The 21,745-nt window shown below is 56.2% G+C and overlaps 2 protein-coding genes across 4 annotated transcripts in view; one reads left to right on the top strand and one right to left on the bottom strand.

Moving 5' to 3' along the window:
- The window catches only part of SPRYD3 (SPRY domain containing 3), a 37,519-nt gene extending 27,339 nt beyond the window's left edge, over positions 1-10,180 (bottom strand). For 2 of the 3 annotated variants that reach the window (XM_073319135.2, XM_073319137.2), the window contains exons 1-5: positions 8,227-8,336; positions 3,765-3,911; positions 2,498-2,573; positions 1,561-1,685; positions 151-286 (exon numbers count right to left, since the gene is read on the bottom strand). In XM_073319135.2, coding sequence (XP_073175236.1) covers positions 151-286; positions 1,561-1,685; positions 2,498-2,573; positions 3,765-3,892 — 465 coding nt within the window. In that variant the 5' untranslated portion in view covers positions 3,893-3,911; positions 8,227-8,336. Of the gene's footprint in view, positions 1-150; positions 287-1,560; positions 1,686-2,497; positions 2,574-3,764; positions 3,912-8,226; positions 8,337-10,060 lie in introns of those variants that run through there. The other variant, XM_073319136.2, reaches the window with a different exon arrangement.
- Positions 10,181-15,121: 4,941 nt separating this feature from the next.
- On the top strand, positions 15,122-21,396 carry IGFBP6 (insulin like growth factor binding protein 6). Its single transcript, XM_073318880.2, has 4 exons — positions 15,122-15,628; positions 18,737-18,888; positions 19,436-19,555; positions 20,320-21,396. The coding sequence occupies exons 1-4, from the start codon at positions 15,247-15,249 to the stop codon at positions 20,440-20,442; spliced, it is 777 nt and encodes a 258-aa protein (XP_073174981.2). The 5' UTR covers positions 15,122-15,246; the 3' UTR covers positions 20,443-21,396.
- Positions 21,397-21,745: the final 349 nt, after the last annotated feature.

Genomic DNA, 21,745 nt, shown 5'->3' with positions numbered 1-21,745 from the left:
GTCCTCATCTCTGCAGAGCCTGCCCTGATGCCCACAAAGCCATGACTACAGGTGAGTTCCACCAGCAACTTGGTTTTCAACAGATCCCTCCCCCACAAGCAGTAAGAAACCCAGCCAGATGGACAACCATTTCCAATAAGCAGCTCGTACCCTCTTTCCGTTCTTGGTGAAGAATATCTGGGCTGTCTGGACCTCAAAAGAAACTGGCTCGATCCCGCAGCCAATCCGATCCCCCGAGCTGCACTTCGTCCCAAACTGTCGGCCCTTCGCTCTGCCATTGTAGAGCCTGAGGGTGCAAAGAGCAAGGAATGACCTCGGAAAGCATCGCAGATGCCCCAACGTGAGACTCATTGGCACCCAGGCTCGGCACAAAGGGCAAAATTAACAAGCAGGGGAGGGAGGAACACTTTGTGCCTATAGGCCCCTGGGCCTCCGCAGGGACACAAAACACTGTCAGGGCATCATCAATGGAGTAACCCTCCCATTCGCACAGTAAGATTCCAGGTGTCTCTAAGAGAATTCCAGGTAGCACCCAGCTAACCTCAATGCAGTTACCTTGATCCCTGCAAGAAGCTGCCTGGACATCTGACAGCTTGGCAGCCAGCTAATTCGGACTGGCCGTCTATCCATCTTAGGTACTTATCTGGCCCCCATCAGCGGAGCTCTGAGCACCCCACAATCTTTAATGTATGGTATGTGTGAGGCAGGTGCTGATGGGGAACCAAGGCCCAGAGCGACTATATGACTTGCCCAAGATCACCCCAGAAGTCTGGGAGACCTGGGCTCAAGTCTCTCAAGTGCCAGCCTGGTGCCCTAACCCCTGGGCCGTTCTTCCTGTCTGGATACGAGGGGATGAGCACAGAGGGTACAGACCTCACCACAGATGTGGGGCTGCCTCGGAAGGGAAGCAAATGGAGCAGCTCAGTGGAGCGCCCAGCAGGATGCTGATGCCTGCTTAAGAATCTAGGGCTGACAGCACCAGACATTCCATGGCAGTGGCAGCTTGGCACGTTTTCCAGAAGGTTTACACAGAGAGAAGGAACACGCAGCTCCAGCACAAGGGGGGATGTCTATGTGTTGAGCGATACCCAGAGCAATCTACGTGTCATTTCCCCACTAAACCTCTGACTGCCAAAAGCTGGGATTGGACAGGCGATAGATCCTCGATAAACTGCTCTGTTCTGTTCATTCCCTTTGAAGCAGCTGGAACCGGCCACCGTGGGAAGACAGGTCACTGGGCTAGCTGGGCCACTGGTCTCCTCAGGGCTTTTACTGCTGATCAAATTAATTCCTGCATCCACCCAACCCCCCATTCACTCCACACAAGAGTCACAGCCCCTGTGACAAAGGCCAGCACCTAAAGCCCCCTGTATAGCAGGCCTCAACCAAAGCAGCCTGTGCCCCTCCCTCCCTCCCTCCCTCCGCCACTCCCCCCACACCCCCTGAGCCCTTTTGAATCAGCAGCTCAGGAAATGCCACAGGAAACGCACACACCAATGTGCTCCCCAGCCACGCCTCAACGCTCCGCTAATCTGGCAAGCAGGGGGGCACCCAACTCACTTGCCATCGTCAGCATGGTAGGCCACGGAATCAGGCAGCCACCCCGGCTGATGGTCCAGGCTGTAATACTGTGGCACAAGGCCCACGGCAATGGTGCCCCGCACACCACTGTCCACAATCGACACCTGCAAGTAGTTACGAGAACAATCACTTTCCATTCAAACAGCAACACTTCCAGCCATGAACATGGGCTCGGCTCCTCGTCGGCACCTGCCCACACCAACACAGTGGCTCAGGTGATCAGCCAGGACACAGCCATGCTGCGCAACAACAAGCTGGCTGCACCTCCAGAAACGGGGTGGCGAGAGAATTTAGACCCTCCAAGCTCAAGTGAGGGAGAATGGAAAAAAACCAACAGTAGCAGCCAGGCTCCATCTCCAAGAACGGAGCTTCACCTGTTCAGCTTATCAAAGAGAAGATGGAGACCGAGAGGTGATCTGATCACGAAGTACCTTCATGGGAAGAAAACACTGGATACTAAGGGGCTCTTTCATCTAGCAAAGAAAGGAAGAGCAAGAACCCATGGCTGGAAGTTAAAGCCAGACACATTCCGACCAGACACAGGACACCAATTTGTAACAGTGAGGGTCATTAACCACCAGCACAAACCACCCGTGGAAGTGGTGGATTCCAACTCTTAAGGACTCAGAGCCAGACTGGATGGCTCTCTGGAAGGGCTGCTTTAGTTATGGGGCTCATTACAGGGGTAACTGGGAGAAATTCTCTGGCTGGTGTTATGCAGGAGGCCCATGTCAGTTTTAGCATCCAGGAATCTCAGTACAGAAATCCCTGGCTGAACATATGGCGAAGCCAGCAGAGCACAGAGACGCAGCACGCTGGGCTAGCAAGAGAGGACAAGAGGTGGTGTCACACACGGAAGGATCTTTAGATCAGCTCCGACCCAGGGAGTTCACCCAGCCCCAGAAAGCAAGTTTACCTCAAAGTAGTTGTTGTCTTTGGTCAGTGGGCGGGGGGCGACATAACAGCCAACCTCCCCGGAGTTCCCATGGTAACTGCAGACAAGAAATAAGAGGCTGGGTTACTTAAACATCATGATCTGGGCTAGGCACTTTAAATGACAAGGGAAGTCAGGGTGTGGGGAGCATGTGGCTGGGTAGCCGACCACATCCATCTGGCGAAGGTGCCAGTCATGCTTATCTGCCAGCTGAGCTGGCGAATGGAACAGTCATTACCCAATTCATTGCCAAGTGCCCCCTGGGCAGGAGACTAAGGCCTGGAGTTTCAGAAGCAACTGGCAATTTTGGGTGCCCCATGTGAGATGCCTTGGAGGGGGCCAATTCTCAGACAGACCCGAGCACCTGCACTCTGGAAATCAGGCCCCTTGGAGGTGTCTCAAGTTGGGCCCCCAAAAATCACAAGTCACTCTGGAGCATTTAGATTGGACAGCTCTGCTTCCTGGCTGCAGTCCTAGGGCATGCCACAAGGCTGCTGGTCCTAGCAGCAGAAGCCCCTCATTCCCCAATCCCCTTACTTGTGGGATTTGCAGCTCAGTCCAATCAGCCACCTGCCAAGCTTGGAAACACCACACCTGCAAATAACATTCTGTAGTTCTAGAGCATTTCAAAGCATGTTATATACACTTATGCTTTAGGGCAAGGTGGGTCAGTATCCTTCCCTCCATCCCAATTTACAAATGGGGAAACTGAGGCACAGAGAGGGACAAGGGATTGCCTACGGGAGATGCCAGGAACAGAACCACAAAAGAATCTATCTCCTCTAGGTAAGCCTTGTCACTTGGGACATTAGTCAGGACAAAGCACAGAAGAATGTACTGTACATCACAACCATGTCCTAACCAACAACACTGGACGGAGGAGGGGATGATACAATGACCCAAGGTGCCTTTTCCAGCTTAAATTTTTGTGAGTCTCAACCTACTGGAATAACCGCAGGATGCATCATTTGTTCAGTGAAGATGCTTAGGTTAAAGAGTCCATCCGACACCTTTGTGTGCAACACCCAGCGCAGAGAAAGGACCAAACTGGAGATCTCAAGCAAGGCCTTCAGAGACCTCAACAATTTCACTTTATTGCTTCATTCCCAAGCTGCAGAGGCAGAGCGAGACAGTACCCGGTCACAACAGACGCCTTCCCCATGCTAGGCGAGAAGACTGCAGGCCATCCCCTGCTATGGCTGCTCCTTGCTCCGCCCCCACTATCCAGTTTGCCAGTCCTGCCAGTTACCTCAGTGTGTCCCCGTCCACGAGAATGTGTTTGAATCTCTCCTGATAGCGGACAGCCCGCACCTCCCGAATCTCCCGGATCCTCCTCCTCCAGTTCAGGAACCGGTAGTGCAGGTTCAAGTCATCCATTATGGCTGTGAGAGTCAACCTATTGAAAGGAAGGGGGTAAGAAGCTGGCTAGCACGTACAAGGTGGAATGAGACCCTGGAGTCCACCAGCCAAGATACAGTCTCTGCTCCTGAAAAGCCAAGACAGCCAAAAGGCATTATCCAGACATCAGAGGAGACTAGGGCATTGGAAGCCCAGCTCTTCGAATCACTGAAAGACAGCAACAGCATGTACTTCCTCCATTGGCCCTTCTACATCCCACACCTAGCAATCCACTGTGTGAACTGTTACATTATTCGGAGGGATCGGGAGCCAGACAGGCACTGCTGTTCTCCTGCCTCAGGCTGTGATCAAATGCTACAATATGCATAATGCACCTGATAGTCAGTCTTGCACCACTCATGTTAAGTATTATCCCTGTTCTACGGGGTAAACTGAGGCACAGATAGAGGCAGTGACTTGCCCACGTATACACAAGTCAGCAGCAGAAGAGGGGAGAAAATCCAGGAGTTCTGACTCCCAGCCCTTGCTTCAACCTCTGAGCTCCCATCCCAGCCAGTGGGTAGAACCCAGAAGTCTCGACTCCCAGACCTAGCTCTAACCACAAGAAAACACTTCCTCTATTACTATCCACTAAGACAGAAACCTATAAAGAGATAACGGCCAAGACTACATGCCAGTGGCGAGATAGTTTTCATTTGACCCTCTGAATGCTAACACCACTCTCTGGTGCTAATACACCAGCCAGAGGAAAGCTGTACAGAGACACCAGGAACTGGAAACAGAGGCACTCTTCAAAGCACAGAGGGGGTACAGAGAAGGAGAAGAGAGAAAGCAGCACTTGGTTACAACAGAATGTTGGCCTCACCCGCAGGCCACACTGTGTCCATACACACAGCTATTCCTCCCCGAGCACTCAAAGAAACCTTGCCTCCTCTAACCCATGCAATCCAACCCAGCCAGACCGATACACCCTGCAGCTGTTTCCAGCTCTCTTCACCCCACCATCCCTCACACAACGCTGAGACCTTTCTGATCCCCTGGCTCCAAAGACGGCCCCTTGCCACCCCCCATTCCCAAAACTAACCCCCAGTGCTGGGAGTCACACATTGAGTATCTGGGATTTGGCAGGTCCCACAGTGTAGGAAAGATGCCAGAGACAAGGGCTAACAGGGATTTTGCTCCCAGACCAGAGATGGCAACATGAACGTCACTGACTGTCTGCTCAGCCGGAACAGCACTAAATTATTATTATTTGTACTCTGTAGCACTTGGAGGCCCAGTCATGGACCAGGAGCCTACTGCGCTAGGTACCACACAAATGACCATCACTTGCCCCGAAGAGCTTACCATCTAAGCATAAGGCAAGAGACAACAGATGGATACAGACAAATGGGAGAGCCCAAGGAAACAGTGTTGGTCCACATGACCTGCAGTGTCTTGGCAAACCCTTGCTAAGTTTTGTGTAGGCACCAAAGCAAAGCAGAGCTTTAAGGAGAGTCTTGGAGGAGGACAAGGTAGCGTTGTGGATGTTTACAGGGAGCGCCTCCCAAACATGACGGGCAGCATGGAACAAAGCATGAAGGCACTTGTTTGAAAATGTAACAAGAGGACGACAGAGGCTGGCATCACGGACTGATCGGAGGAGAGAGTCAATCTCGATAGTGACTGAAATGACAGGTAGGGCAGGGAGAAGTCCTGTAACTTCCAAGACAGCTGGAAGAGCTGCAACCCCAGCTGAGAAGCAGAGATCATCAGGGTGAACCTGCCCAGCCTCCCCAAAAGGAGTTGGTTTCTGACCAATCCCTAAACACAACAGAAGCTCACAGGGACTTGGACCCACCATAAATCCCTTTAAGAGTTTTAGCAAAAAATGTGACCTGTGTGTTGGGGAAAAGGAGAAGGGTTATTGCCTTTGAGACTCGAGATAGAAAGATTAGTGCAATCAGAGCACCAGTAAGACACGCCTGGTATTTATTCAAGGCCACTGGCATCAGTACAACCCAAATGTAGAGCTGGAAAAACCCACACTCCAGTGATGAGTAGGGAGCTTCCACAGGCGAGAAGGAGCCGAGCTGAAGGGCAACTAAGCCATTTATTTCTACAGAGATCCAAGATGCCTTTTTTTTTTTTTTTTTTTTAAAAAGGAAGTTACATTTCCAACTCTAACAGTTGGAACCATCCAAATGTGACCAGAGCCCTGTGCAGCACAATGCTTCCTAAGGCTATGTCTACGTGGCAGAGCCTATGCTAGCACAATTGCACCAGCATAGCAGTATACACCCCCAAAAAGAGACTTTCTAGCGGTATAAGAGCACTGCCTCCCCAGATGACATTAGCTATGCTAGTACAAGTTTGAATTGTAGACCAGGCCTCAGTTTGCAGATAGACACAGCCCCAGTGCCTCTGCTGCTGCTCAGATCTTCCCCAAGCAGCCATGAAACTGATCAGCCTCACATCAGTTTCATTCTGCCTGTTGGGAAAAATCACTAGCAGCAGCAGGTACTGGAGTTTTTTTCACCGTGGAGTAGCCTGGAAGAGGGGCAGAGAAGGAAATCACCTCCATGTACAAATCACAAGGCTCAGCAGTAGGGTAAAGAGTCTTGTCTTTTCCTGGAGTCAGAAGGAAGCCAAATGGGGCATAGGTGGTGTCAGATTAGTAGTGTCTGACTTTACAGAAAGAAAAGGAGTACTTGTGGCACCTTAGAGACTAACCAATTTATTTGAGCATGAGCTTTCGTGAGCTACAGCTCACGAAAGCTCATGCTCAAATAAATTGGTTAGTCTCTAAGGTGCCACAAGTACTCCTTTTCTTTTTGCAAATACAGACTAACACGGCTGTTACTCTGAAACCTGACTTTACAGAGCCCATCTGCTCCATTCACCTCAGGTTTGATCAAGCAATACCTACACCTCTAATGAGCACAGCACAACTGAAATAAAGGGCCTTTCACAGTCATTCAGGCTAAAGTTTTCAAACGACGCCAGTGGTTTCAGGATTCTCAACTGGAGTGCAGCACCTCGGGCCTGATTTTTAGGGATTTTCAGCATTCACATCTGCAACCAAAGTCACCAGGATCTGGGGCTGTTCAACACCTCTGAAAATCAGGACCAAGATGCAGGCAATCCTAATAAATTAAGGTACCCCAAATCACTGACCCCCTTTGGGAAAGTTGGCCTTCGAACCTAAGCCGTTCCCACGCAAACCACAGACTTTGCTCTACTCTGGAATGCACCCAGCAGGCTCCTGGTGCTACATGAAGAATTATTAATAATGTCAGTATGCTAGCTCCGACAGCCAATGCTACAGAGACAGGCATTTTAGAATAGAGACTCCTGATGCCAAAAAGCCAGCAGGAGAAGCACCCCCTGCACATTCCCTCAGCACTTGCCTAGTCCTATGACCAGTCCTCAGACCCACCTCTCCTCCCATGATCTCTGGGCCCTACCTACCACCACACACACACTGCCTAGGGGACCCAGGCAGATACCCAAGTAGAACATCCATAGCTACCGCCAGCACCTCATCCATTTCCCTCCTATAACTAGGCACCCACTGCCATCTGTCCACTCACCTTCCACAACAGGGTACTTAGCTATACCAGGGCACCAACTCATGAAGCACCTGCCACACTCACCTCCTGTCAGCCGGGGAACACAGACATCCTCCCTCCCCTTCCCGGAACACCCTTTGTGTCCTCTCCCCTTCCCCCCCTAAATCACTGTAGGCGTCCCCTTACATCCCACTGGGCACCCCCCCTTTAATTTACCCAGACCCCAGGGCACCCTTCCCCGCTTTCCCTTACCCACCCTGGACACCTGCTTCCTCCCCACAACTGGGCAGTCACTCCCTTCACCCACCCTGGGTATCTCCTCCCCCCTCAGCTACCCTAGGCCCAGGGCATCCCCCTTCCCTATCCTCCTGCATCCCACCTGCCCTGGGCATCTCCCCCTTCTCTCACCTGGGGTATCCCTCCCACAACCCACCCTGGTCTTAGAGCATCCCCTTTCCCCTCCTCCTCTGGGTATCCCCTCCTCCCTGGGATTCCTCCTTCCCTCTCCCCAGGTATCCCCTCCCCACAACCCACCCTGGGCTTAGAGCATCCCTTCCCCTCCCCTTCCCTGAGTATCCCCTCTCCCCAGGATCCCCCCTTCCCAGATATCCCCTCCCCTTCCCCCCGTCCTTTTCCCTCTCCTCCTCACCTGCCCTGGGTATCCCCTCCTCCCTGGTATCTCTCCTTCCCTCTCCCCAGGTATCCCCTCCCCACAACCCACCCTGGGCTCAGAGCATCCCCCCTCCCCAGGATGCCCCCTCCCCCCCGTCCTTCTCCTTCCCCGCCCGGGCTCCCCCTTACCCAGCCAGGCCCGTCCTCTCCCTCCATGGACCCCTCCCCACTCTTCTCTCCCGACCCGCTCGGCCGCCACCGCCCGCCTCAGCTCACATCCGGGTACCCCACCGCCGGCTCTCCCCTGCCTCCCTCCCGCCCCCCGACAGCCGGTCCGGCCAATCCCCGAGCGCTCCACTTTGACGGGCAGTGCTACACACCGATCGGAGGCTGGGACGGGAGAGCGCGAGGCGGGGGCTGGTCATGTGACGCTGGCGGCTCTGGCGGATGCGCGGCTGATGATGACGCCCCGCGCTCGGGGCGCGCGATTATGACGTAAAGAGCGGGGTGGGGCTAAACGCTGTCCCTGGGCTGCAGACAGCCGGGGGGAGGGGGCGAGGCCCCTCGACTGGGGGACCCTCGGGCACTGGACTTGGGGGGCCATAGACTGTGAGGGGGAGTCTAGGGGGTATCCCTGGATGCTAAAATGGGAATGGGCAACTAGGGCCCTTTAACGGGGGACCCCTGGGCGTTAGACTGGGGGGTCCTATAATGGGGGGGCCCAGGGCCCTAGAATGGGGGACCCTTGGGGACTAGAATGGGGGCGCCACCTAGAGCCCCTTAATGGGGACTTCCACAGGGTGCTAGGAAAGGTTCCAGCTCAGGGCCCTTTAAAGGGCCCCCCTTCCCAGGGTACTAGAATCGAGGAGGTGCTACCTAAGGCCCTCACACTAGAGTGACCACCCAAGTCTTACAAGGGCGTGATACCCTAGGGTTTTATGATGGGGGATCCCCGGGCATTGTAAGTGAGAAGGACCACTTGATCATATAATGGGGGGCACCCCCATGGCCCTAGAATGGTGGGTGACTAGAAAGGCTGTGTCAGGGAAGGGGTCCTCCAGGATGCTGTCAATCATGGCAAGGACAATAGCCCCCTTCCCCAGGACCTAGGCCTGTCATACTGTTTAGGTGCTGGTTGGTATGGGAGGGAGGGGAGGAGACAACACCCCTCAACCCACCAGTAGGAGTCCCAGCTCCCTCCCCATTCTCTCCACTTGCCCCTGGACTTCACTTGTGAGCCCACCCACGCTGTCTCACATATCAACCTCCGGCTAGTAGGCTGGCTTGTCTAGCCTCTAGGTCATCAACGTCATACATTTTCCAAGTCCTGGTTACTATTAGTTTGCATGAGAAGGAGATGCACAAAATTGCAAGCGATGGTATTCGTACATTATTTTTCCTCTCAATCTTTGGCTCTGGTGTTGGAAGGGTGGGCTAGTGGGTAGAGCCTTAGTCTGGGACACAGAAAACCCAGGTTCTGTTCCCAGTTAGTCACAAACTCCCCTGGCTAACCTTGGGCAAGTCACTTAATCCACTTCGTGTCTCTGTTCTCCATCTGTAAAACGGGACTAATCCCTGAGAGCTGTGAGGGTGAACTCCCATCAGCGAGTAGGGGAGGGCTCAACTCATACAGTGAGGAGGGCCCTAGAAGGAGCTGAAGAGAGAGGTCAGTGGCTCCTCTTCAGCAGCAACTCCAGGTTGTTAGCAGCTTGGCAGGCAGGTGAAAAGCCTGTCGCTGCCTGGGCTGTACTTGTGAGACTTCAGGCCCTGAGTTGAGCTCCTGCACTGAAATTGCTATGGCCCCTCTCACCCCCATAGCAGAGCTCCCTCTGCGCCATGCTGGGAGGGAGCTGCCTCCATTCCTCATCCTAGACATGCCTGCATTTGAACTCCACCTTCTATTTTTACACCGTGGGCCAAATTCCTTCCTGGAGTAACTCCCACCCCGCCAGGCTGAGCCTGAGGTCCCTCTCTCCTCTGAGCCGTGGCTCTTGGCTCCGTGCATGTTCCCTTCCCCTGTTACCTCAAGCATTGCTTGGCTGACGTCCCAGCCTAGCCCTCCAGCGAGCCGTGCCCGTCCAGTCACTCGCTCTGCCGCAGGATGAAGGGGAAGGTGTCCAGATTGCTGGAGCGGCCTCATGTCCTTCAGAGCACTGCAGTGAGTCCTCTGGGCTGAGGAGCAGCCAGGGCACCCGAGCAAAAAACCCCTCTGTATTGGCAAGAGCAGGCGGGTCACCTGATGGCCTGCAGTAGCTACGGGCAAGGATGATGCAAAACCAGAGCCTCTGACACACACACACACACACCCCCAGCACAGCTCTGAGACAGGACCTCCTCATTGCTAGGCAGCATGGAGGAGATCTGACTAGCCAGGGAAATGCAAATTCCCTGCTCCCCGGCTAGGGGAATCGCTGTTTTTCTGTGGGTTGCATCATCCCTTACTAAATTATTGCCCCCAGTCTAGGGCTCTGTGGTTGTCGCTGCATCACACACAGAAGGCATCCAGAGCTTCCCAGTGTTAGCAGGGACAGCACTCGGGTGCACCTGCTCCAACAGCCCAGCCCTTGGAGTTAAAGGAGAATCTCCATTTGCAGCAGAGGGCCTATGACACACAGTGAAGTAGGTCTGATTCCCATCCAGCAGGGGACAATGGTGCACATCCACCCAGTGGGTGGAGGTGAAATGGCTTGCTGAAGATCTCTCAGGAATCCCGTGGAAGAGCTGGCAACAGAAGCCATGAGTCCCCGCTCCCACTTTGTTGTTCTAACCCCTCGACCACACAGCCAAGTACAGAGCCTGAGGGCTTTGGCGCCGGTTCCCCTGCTCTAACCCCTGGATCCCAGTCCTCCCCCTCAGGTCCGATCCTCCCCTGCTTGGCACCTTGCATTAGTCAGTTACACCTGGGCAAAGCGGGTTTAAATGCTGCCGGCAGAGTGAGGGGGGAATTCGGGTCAAGGAGCACTTTGCACCCCGCTGCACACAGGTACAAGCAGGGGGCGCTGTCCGGGCCGACGGGGCATAGCTGAGATCACCAGACTCCTGCAGACTGCAGTCTTAGGGTCAGATTTTCCCAAGCACCTGGCGCTATTGAGACCAGGTTGTCAAAAGAGCTCAGGTCCCAGCCCCCTGAAACGAAACGGCCTGGTTTGAAAATCTGCCTCCCTGTTCAGGTGCCCAGATAGGAGGTGCTGCGGGAGTCAGGCACCTCAATACCTTTGTGGATCTCGGCCTTTCACTCTCTCTGCCTCAGTTTCCCCATCTGGAACATGGGGATAGTAGCACTGCCCTGCCCCAAGGGGTCGTGTGGGGCTAAATCCATTAAAGATTAGGAAGCACTCAGATGTATGGTAATCGTGCTGTAAGTGCCAGAGACAGACAGTCGGACCTTCAGCATAGCACATGCCAAGTAAGTCACCCGCTAATTCCTCCATTGAGCCCAAAAGCGCATGGCTGAGTCAGGGCCTACCCTTTGGAAAGCTATCCAGGCTTGGTTCATAAACTCCAAGGGACGGAGCCTTTGCCACATCCCTTGAGAAGCTGTTCCCATGGCTGATTTCACTCCCGGCTACAAATCCGCCTCTTTTTCCCCGTTGGAACGTCATGGACAAAAGTAAACAGAGATCAGGCCCTAGGTGTTAAAATCCTGTCCTGGGGCAGCGTGCATGGGCATCCTGGGTGGAAAATGGGGAAATGCAAATAGAGTGAGGGTGGATCTCAGGAAAAGTAAGAGGCATGTTCCGCTCAGGGCCGAAGAATGCCTTGTTTATGGGAAGTGGACTGTGGCTGCCTCCCAGGGCTGCTTGATTGTGTTCCAGAGGACGGAGCTGCACTTGGGAGTCCTGCTCAGAATGAAATCATCACCTCTTGGATGGCCTGAACAATATCAGAGCCCCCCCCCTCAACTCTGAGCAGGGGGTCCCCCCTCTGCCCCCACAGCTTCAGGCCGGAGAAAGCAGAGAGGCCTGTCCATCACTAGCCCTGCTTTGCTTGCAGCTCTCGGTTGCATTTCAAAGGTGGCTTCGCAGCCCTGCACCCAGTTAGTCCTCTGAAAGCGAAGGGTTAAGGGGCGCCATCCGGTGGCAAGCATCTGCAACAGCCGCTTCTTACCAGGGAGAGGTCCTGTCCCTGGGGTATGATTGATACAAATTCAAGTTCAACAGCCATGTGAACCGTTAATTAACTGCACCTCTTTCCTCAGCCCTTTGAAAGACTGGAGCCCCTCCAAGTGGAGCTGCTTAATGACAACACCTCACTTTTCTCAGCCATAGAGCTTTACAAAGGAGGGTCACGATCCTCCTTTTCCCAGTGAATAAACTGAGGCACCAGCAGGTCGAGTGACTCGCCCAATGCCACCCAGCAGCTGGGACTAGAACCTGGGTCTCAGCCCAGTGCTCGATCCACTAGGCCCAGGGCATCTTCAGGGGTGTGTGTGTGTGTGTGTGTGTGTGTGCTGCTACTGATGTAAAGGAAAATGAAGCGTGCAATATTCCCAAGCGTCTCTCCATTCAGGCTCCAGGGACAACCATTTGCTAAAGGCACAGTGCTTTGCTGAGGGTGATGCTGAGTTCGGCACCTTTCTCTATGGCAGACTTGTGATCTTGGGTGAGACCCTTTATGGGCTCTGTGCCTCGGTTTCCCCATCTGTAAAATAGGGCCAATAATACTGACCCGCCTACATCCCTGGAGGGTTTTGAGGATTGACCAGCTGCAGGTTCGGAAGGGATTTGGCTGGAAAGCACTGGGTGGGAAAGCCGTGTAACACTGATTTCTGTCTGCTCCTCTTACTCCCATGCTCTTGGAGCCTATAAGGATTTGCAAGAGCGGCAACCAACAGAAAACTGAATTTTGTTGTTTTTAAAACATGTAAGAAAAGCTGATTATTGAAAACCAGAAGCAAGGAAAGAAAAATGCTGGAAGCAATGGGGGGAGTAGCCAGAACAGAAACCCTGGAGATGAGCAGTGAAAATTTCCAAGAAATACTAACAACATCCAAAGATCTTTACTGACATTAATAAAGCCCCACAAGAGAGATAGGAAAGTAATATCATCGGCACTCTCCAGACATGGAAACAGAGGCACAGGCAAGGAAAGTGACTTGGCCAAGGTCACACGGTCAGTGGCAGGGCTGTTCATAGAACCCAGGAGTCCTAATTCCCAGTTTCCTGTTCTAGCCACTAGACCACAGTTCCTCCCTGAGCCAGGAACAAAGCTCTGACATCCTGACTCCCATTCCCCTCCTATAACCCCTAAACCACACTCTCTCCAGAGCTGAAAATAGAACCCAGGAGTCCTGACTCCTAGTGCCTCCTGTTCTAACCACTAGACAACACTTCCTCCCCCAGAGCCAAGAACTGAAGCCGGGAGTCCTGACCCTCAGCCCTCTGCTGCCACCACTAGAACTCACTCCCTTTCAGAGCAAGAAATCCAAAAGACCTGACCCTCCCTAGGGCCCTGCTCTAACCGCTAGTCAAGAACCCAGGAGGCCTGACTCCCATGCCCCGCTCTAATCAGTAGACCTAGCCTGCCAAATAAGCACATTGTTTTAAGACTCAGCTCTGCGCACACAAAGGCCAGCAGTAAAAATGATGTGTTATGTTTTAGGAAAGAATTAGACAGGGGAAGGGAAATAGCTCGGCGATTGGATTACACAACAGAGATGGGCTGGAAGCATGAAATATTCCAGGCATTTAGGCTCCATGCGAAGGCAACAATATTCATTCAGACCCTGAAAAAAAATGTACTTTTGAGGGAAGAAGGGGGGGGAACCATGATCTCAGCCCAGCGCCCCCAGGGAAAGGAGGGGAAATCAGGGATTGGGCACCAGGAAATTGTTTGCTCTTTGCTTCTTTGGGGTTGGGTTAAATGAAAGCAGTTTCTGTTTGGTTGAGAGGGTGGGGGGGTTGTTTGGTTTTTCAAAAGAGATGCTCAGAGAATTAGATCCAAATCACAGGAAGAGAAATTACTGGGGGGGGGGGGATCGGAGCTCCCACTTGGGAATGAGGAGTTGGAGGTGGGAGGTGACCCCTTGGGAATGGGGGGGATGAAGGTGGGCTCCCCTACTTGGGAATGGGCCTCAGGGGGATGGAGATGGGTTCTCCCACTTGGGAATTGGCCTGGGGCAGATGAAGATGGGCTCTCCCACTTGGGAAAATGGGGGGGGGTTGGAGATGGGAGCTGATCTCTTGGGAATGGGGGGTGGAGATGGGCTCTCCCACTTGGGAAAGGGGGCATGGAGATGGGAGCTGATCCCTTGGAAATGGAGGGGGATGAAGATGGGCTCTCCCACTTAGGAATGGGGAGATGGAGACGGGAGCCAGCTGATCTTTTGGGAATGGGGGGGATGGAGATGAGAACTGATCCCTTGGAAATGGAGGGGGATGAAGATGGGGCCCCCCACTTGGGAATGGGGCAGGGGATGGAGATGGGCTCTCCCACTTCGGGATGGGGGCATGGAGATGGGAGCTGACCCCTTGGGAATGGAGGGATAGAATCATAGAGTATCAGGGTTGGAAGGGGCTTCAGGTCATCTAGTCCAACCGCCTGCTCAAAGCAGGACCAACCCCAACTAAATCAGATAGGATAGGAGGGAGCTACCTCTTGGGATGTGGGGGGCAGGACTGGAACTGATGACCCCTTGGGAAGGGGTGTAAGGCCTGGAGCTCCCTCTTGGGACTGTGGGTCTGGGACGGGGGCATGTTTCTTTTCCACCTCCCCCGGCCTGTCTCATTTCCTCTCTCAGCCTCTGCAGCTCAGAGGGGCTCAGGCGACCCCCGCCCCCCTCCCGCCGCCCCCAGAATCCCAGGAATCTCCGAGATGGAGAGAAGGGGGAAATTGAATTTGGAAATGAACATGGGGGTGGGGTGGAGAGACAGGAGGGGTGGGGGTGAGAACAGAGAGTAGCCAGGGGGAGGAGCTGCGGGGCGGGGGAGCCTGGAAGGGGGGCAAGAGGAGAGAGGGTTTTTGGGGGGGGGGGGCAAGAGCGGGGGGCCGGAGCGCAGCGGGGGTGGGAGCGGAGCCGGGCAGCGCTCAGCCCACGCTCCCCCCACCGCCCGGGGGGTGGCAGGGCTGCAGACACCTGGCGCTCCGGGGCCAGCGCTGGAGGCAGGTTGTGGGCTGGGCAGGGTATTTAAGGGCCGAGGCCGTGGGGAGGGAGCCCAGAGCAGTCGGGGCGCAGCACGGTCCGGCTCCTCCCCTGCCCAGCCGGCCAAGATGCTCCCGGGCTGCTGGCTGGTGTCTGCGCTGCTGCTGGCTCCGGGCTCCTGGGGCGCCCTGGGCCAGTGCCCCAGCTGCGAGGACGGGGACCCCCCGGCCTGCGCCCCCCGAGCCGGCTGCCGGGCCCCCGAGAGGGCAGCGGCGGCGCCCCCCGACAGCGCCAAGGCGCCGCGGGAAGCCTGCGGGGAGAAGGGCTGCGTCCGGGAGCTGGGGGAGCCGTGCGGGGTCTACACGCCCAGCTGCGCCCGGGGACTGCGCTGCATCCCCCGGGCCGGCGAGCGGACCCCCCTGCACGCCCTGCTCCTCGGCAAGGGGGTGTGCCGGGCCGTGGGGGGCAGGAAGGGTAGCCGCAACCACACGGAGCCCGAGCCCCCGGCAGGTGAGTGCGGGGCGGGCTGGGGAGAGCAGCCGCGGCTGGGCTTCGGGGCTGAGCCCAGATGGGGGGGATCCTTGGACCCCCCCCCCCAGCTGAGCTTCGGGGTAAGGGCACAGGGCAGCCCTCGCGGAGGTGCTGAGCCTAGATCGGGGGGATCCCTGGTGACACTTAGCAGCACCCCCAGAAGTTGGGGGGCATCTCCCTAGTTTCTAAGGGCAAAGGCTGCTGCTTTCTCCCCCCTTCCCCCCCCGCCCCTCCCCACTCCCCGGAACTGAGTCTCTTTCCTCCCCCTAGAGGGGCAGAAGAAGATGGGTCCTTCCACTTGGGGGTTGCCATAGTGGGGTTCCCTGGCCAGGGGGCGCACTCCCAAGGGAGTGGCTGGGCATTGCCCCTCTCTGGCTCAGGGGTGGGGAGGGTTCAGACCCCGGGGTGTTGCTGCAGGACACTGGGGGTGACAGGGGAGGCTGGGTGGCTCCTTGTCTATTGCCCAGCGCGATGGAGGGGGAGAGGCTCCAAGTGGGTTGGGTTCTGCTTGCCCTGGGTTGGCTTGATGCCAGGTGGGGGGGGAGCCTGGCGGAAGAAGGGGCTGGGGGCTGCCTGAGAAGTGGGGGGGGGCTTCTGTCCCCTGAGTTGTCTCTATTGTGGGCAATATGCAGCCATGCTCACCCCTGCCTCAGCAGCTGTAGCTGCCAATGGCCCATGGGTGCTCCCAGCAGGAGTCCAGCAGGATCACCTCTAGCCACCCCCCCCCCCATGGAGGTGTCCCTACCAGGTGCCCTGATCCGGCCTGATCCCCCTCAACACATACACACACATTTTGGTGCCTAGGAAGTGGGCTCAGCCTCCTGAATGGGAGAAAGGGCCCGTGGGTGGATATATTGCTTGGGAAGGGGAACAGGCCCTCCCCTGGGCTGTGAGGGTGGGAGACAGGCCAGGGCCCCATGGCGCTAGGCGCTGTACAAACACAGCCAGCCAGCCCCTGCCCCGAAAGAGCTCCCAGTCTAGCTACCAGCAGGCCGGCCCACGGGAGGCTGCTGACTTGAGCCAAGTCTGGGAACGTGGCGAAGCAGGGGGGGACCCAAGTAAAGGTTCCAGCTGGCAGTAGCTAAAATTTGCCAGCAAAGATTGGTCTCTGAGGGGCAAAAGCCAGACTGAGGCGGGGTGGGGGACCATTGTATGGGAGACTGGGACTGAACTTCCCCCAAGGTGTCTGGCTCAGAGCACCGCTCTCTCAGCCAGCACCGGTCCGGGGGCGAGCCCCCTGTGCTTGGCCGGAGAGAAAGGATCTGGCATGGGGGTGTCAGATGGCAACAGACAGGCCGCAGGGAGCCACCCAGAACTAATTCTCCATCAGGATTCAGGACACTGCTGTGGCTGGGGAGTTGAGTCTCGCAGACCCCCGTGCTGGCTGGGGGAGCTCGGAGGAACGCGTTGGGGTGGGGGAGGAGAGGAATCCATCGCCTTGTAACAAACCCCACCAGTGGGGGGTGGCTGTGTACCGGGGATGGGGGGTCCTGGCTGGGGGATCAGGGCAGATCAGAGCCATCCATCCAAGCAATGGCATGAAACACAGGGGCAAAAGCCCTTCCAGAGCGGGTATTCAGAGGACCCTCAATTTCTTTCCCCCCCCATCCCCTTTCAAGAATGGTGCCAGGGTCTGTGCTATTGTGTCTGAGCCTCCAGTTCAGCCTAAATTCTCTCCTGCTGCTTGCACCCCCTACCCCAAACTTCATGCCAGGCTCTTCCATAATAAGAGATCAAGTAAAAATTCCCCCCAACTCTTGGAGAAAAGCCTAAATCTTGAGCCTATCCCTTAAACTGACCATGTCTTAGCACCTGGGAGCCCTAGTCATAGACCCAGGCCCCGTGGTGCTAGGTGCTGTACAAACACAGGACAAAAAACGTTTAATGAGAGCGGTGAGACCTGGCCGTGGTGCGACTGCAGAATCCAGCTGTTTGCTCCACCCCACTATAAAGCAAAGGTTTTTCTCCAGCAGAGGAGAGATGCCTTGAGCAATTCCACCCAGGGCTAAGGCAGCTGGAAGGCTGCTGCAGATTGCGGGGGATGTTCACGGCCATTCAATGACTCTGAGACACCCAAAGCTGCTTCCTGGCATGTTCCACCCACCCTGTAGGAGCTGTTGTATCAAGGGACCCCGACTCTTTGCAGGAGGGTGGCTAGCTCTGGAGGGGGGGAGGGTTGTTCAGGCCCATCTGTGGGTTTGCTCTCAGTTACTCACCCATTCCTCTGGCCTGCTCACCAATCCCAGGAGCGCTGGCTCCCCCTTGTGTCGGAACGTGGGAGTGCACAACGGGATGCTGGATATTGGGCACTGGGATTGGGGCCCTTGGGCAAGCAGTAATTTGGGGCAAGATCCCCCCTGCCCCCCTCGCAAGAGTTCAGGGCTGGATTTCAATCACTCAAGCATGCACAATTTTTGGTGAACCTGGCCTGGGCGCTGCTGCGGGGTTCTGGGCCCCGGGCCCCAAAGGACTGAGGTCCACTCACCTCCTGGGTGCATGGAGCTGCAGGTGCTCCATGGTGCCGGATCTTGGGTGTCTCCAAGGGGTCTGCATTTCTGGGTGGGGAACAAAGAAGACTAGTACTGGGGGGATGGGCGGGATAGCTCAGTGGTTTGAGCATTGTCCTGCGAAACCCAGGGTTGTAAATTCAATCCTTGGGGTGGGGGCATTTAGGGATCTGGGGCAAAAATTGGGGACTGGTCCCACTTTGAGCAGGGGCTTGGACTAGATGACCTCCTGAGGTCCCTTCCAACCCTAATATTCTATGATTCTATGACACCCAGAGTTGGTGGTAGCCCCTGAAAGCAATGACCTAAAGGCACCCCCTTCAGCCAGGGGGGCGTGGCTGCATTTGCATCTGCCATGGGCACCTGGCAATAGGTAAGGATGCAGCAAACTCACTTCACCCAAGCAACCAGGCTGGCGCAGCTAGGGTGGCCCCTTTGCATCCTTGAGGGGCCTGACCCCAGCAGAAGCCACAGGGCCCTGTGCTGGACAGGTCACTCTGGCTGCAGATTGGGGTGGGGAAGGGCAGGGGAGGGTGCGTGGCAGGCTGAGGCCCCAGGCTCTGTCTCCCTTCCTCTGCAGGGGAGAGCCGGAAGGAGAGTCGCAGGGCAAGCCACCCCACGCTGGAGCCTAGGCCCCCCCAGCACCACGGCCCCCTGGTGGAGGTGAACAGTGGCAAGGACCGGCTGCACCAGATCTCGCTGAACAGCGACGGCAAGCCGGACTTGGAGACGGTGCGTTGCGGGAGGGGTGCAGGGACAGGGACAGCGCAAGCATGTGCCTGTGGAAGTCTGACATGAGGCATCTCCTGCCCAGGCATCCAGCACCGGTAGAGAACACTCCTGGGATCCCCTGCCAGCGCTCCTGCAGCACCTCCTGCTGGCATTGCCGTAGCTGGGAGCTGCTGCCCTGCACCCCACAGCGCCCCTTGCTGGGTGAGGCTGGGACTGCAGTAACAGGGAGCTTCCCCCACAGCCAGTGCCCCTGCCCTACTTTCAACAGCGCCCCCTGGTGGAAGAGGCTGGGACTGAGTTTGTAGGTTACAAACAGCTGTCCCAGGCTCTGCAATCACTGGGCTGGAGCACTCCTGCTGCAGGGAGATGAGCTCCCCGGCATGCTGGTTGCCCCTACTGGCGAAGAGGAGGGCAGAGCCCAATGCATAGGCTGGCTGGGGCATGGGGGTGGGTGGGGGGAGGAGAAAAGGCAGCTCTGAGAGCTGTGGGGGGAAGCCCAGCGAGTCCCATCCCTCCTGAACTTGCAATCTGTCCTGGCCCCTGGCAGGCTCCATGCCGCATGCACCTGGCAGCTGTCATGCTGGAGCTCAAGGCCCCACTGTACCGGAGTGGAGAGGACATCTTCATTCCCAACTGCGACACCAAAGGCTTCTACAGGAAAAAACAGGTAAGGTAGGGGCCAGGGCCAGGGCTGGGGTGGGTTCCCCTGAGCTGGGGTGGGCACCTCTGGGCCTGGGGCACCATGAGGGCTGGATGGAGTCAGAGCAGTGAGCCCTGTGGGTGCAGGGCATTGGCGGGAAGCCAGTGAGTGGCTGCCCGGACCCAGCACTGGACTGGCAGGTGATCAGCCCAATGGGCATTGACCTCTGTGTCCAGCCACTGGCCCACTGACCTATGCCCTGTCGGCTGCCCTAGCATATCAGTGCGTGTGTCTTCTACCACTCCCTGCCATGCCGGGTTAGTGCCTGGGACCATCTGACTGTTACCCAAGATCAAGCACCACCAGCTACAAACAGCCAGAGATTTTAAACCATGTCCCCCCAACTACTGCGCCGGGGTCTCTTTGCCCATCTGGATTCTCATCCTTTACGGGACAGCACAGCCTAGTGGATACAGTACTGTTGCTGCCCCTTCCAGTGCCTCAGTTTCCCCATCTATATGTAAAGCACTTGGAGATGTAGGGGTACCACGTGCTAGAGGAAAAGCTAGAAGATACCAATCTCTAGCTCTTCTCTGCAGTCATGAGGGCTAGAAACATACTCCCAGTCTCTGGAAGGATCTCAGCTTTCATGTAATGGTCCCATGATTCCAGGAGCTGGGGCTTCGTTGCGAGGCGAGTGGTGGAAATGCCTCCGATTACAAGACTGTCGATCAGCCCATTGATATGTCCTCTCTCCCACCCTCCCTCCCCCTTGTCTTTTCCTCTTACAGTGCCGGGCATCCAAAGGACAGAGGCGAGGCCAGTGCTGGTGTGTGGATAAGAAGGGCCACCCGCTGGCCGGCTCGGGGGGGCTGGAGGGCAACCCCCATTGCCTGCCCAATGGGAGTGACTGAGAGGGGTGGGCTGGGCTCGAGCGGGGCTGGAGGAGGCTCAGCCTGATAGACGCTGTGGGAAGAAGAGCCCGAGGATACAGAAGCATTTTGCCTTTAATTTATTACATGGCACTGTGGCTGATGGAAGGAGCTGGCCTGAAGGCAGCTTGGGGGCGCTGCCCTCGCTGAGGATCGGCCTCTCCCACCTGCCCCATTCACACCCAGGACTGGCTGGGCACAGGGGGCAGGGAACAGCTCTGTGGTAGCAGCCTGGAGCCCATGCCGCTGCTTTGGGAGTCTGCTAGTGCAGGTGTTTGTTCAATAAGCTATTGGGAGTGGGCGGAGGCAGGGGGTTGCAGCATCCCCTGGTGCTTCCAACCCCCCCACCCAGAGATGCATTTCCTGCAATGGGGAGTTTCCCCCTTGGACGGGGGGGGGTGAACTGCTTTTCTGGGTGGGGAACAAAGAAGGCTAGTATTGGAAGAGTGCTACTAATGTTGGATCTTGGGTGGGGGGTACTCTGGGAAGGGCAGCATGGCTTTGGGGGACAGGCTGGAAAGAGCCAGCAAGAGTTCACCCCTGCACCCCCAAATCTCAGGAGGCCCCCCACACACACACACACATCCTGAGCTGCAGTCAGACATCAATTAAGAAGCTGGGAGGGGAGAAAGGGATGGGGGGGGGGTCAGCCGTGGGCCAAGCAACCTTTCACTTGCTGGCCTTCCTCCTGAGCCCCCCCAGGAAAGCAGCTGGCTGGGGAGAGTCCTGCTGCCAGCCTGGTGTGGGAAGCAGCTGGAGCAGAGGCAAATGGAGCGGGAGTCAGGGCCAGGCTGCCGGCTCGCCCTGCCCCATCCCACAGCTGTGCTTTTGCTGTGACCTGTCCCGCAGCTCCTTTACCTTAACGCGCCCTCCTGAGGATTGTTGGATGCTTCTGGGAGATGTTTATTTTAAATAAAGCTGAGTTTGGTTTTTGGAGGGCCTGGCGCTTGCCTTCTTTCTGCCGTGCATCCCTCCTGGTGCCCTCCAGACCCCATCTTAGGGCTTGTCTAGCTGGGGAAATAGGCTGTACCAGAATAACTAGCCTGCCCTTAGTCCAGTTGGATATCCCGGCTCCTATGGCCAGTCCACGCTTCTGCCAGGCTCTGTCGGCATAACCCCTGGTAGAGACACAGTTTTGCCACCCTGACGAATGACAGACAGCATCAACGTGGCTTTTTTTGCTGGCATAGCAATGCTGGGTAGGGGAACGTCACCACGCCTTTGTACCGCAGACCTGGCCTATGTCAGTGTTGACCCTCCACCAGTCTTTGGAACAGGGCCCTCT

The sequence above is a fragment of the Lepidochelys kempii genome, chromosome 20 (assembly GCF_965140285.1).
Source record: "Lepidochelys kempii isolate rLepKem1 chromosome 20, rLepKem1.hap1, whole genome shotgun sequence".
NCBI classification, from domain to species: Eukaryota; Metazoa; Chordata; order Testudines; family Cheloniidae; genus Lepidochelys; species Lepidochelys kempii.
Note: the sequence above shows the minus strand (reverse complement) of the source record. Positions and strands in the feature narration are given on the sequence as shown.

Bases quoted from the DNA above. Each gene is read 5' to 3' on its own strand.
- IGFBP6 (XM_073318880.2), top strand. From the start codon at position 15,247: ATGCTCCCGGGCTGCTGGCTGGTGTCTGCGCTGCTGCTGGCTCCGGGC. The intron at 15,629-18,736 runs GTGAGTGCGGGG...CTTCCTCTGCAG, and splicing joins GGAGCCCGAGCCCCCGGCAG to GGGAGAGCCGGAAGGAGAGT. The intron at 19,556-20,319 runs GTAAGGTAGGGG...TTCCTCTTACAG, and splicing joins GCTTCTACAGGAAAAAACAG to TGCCGGGCATCCAAAGGACA.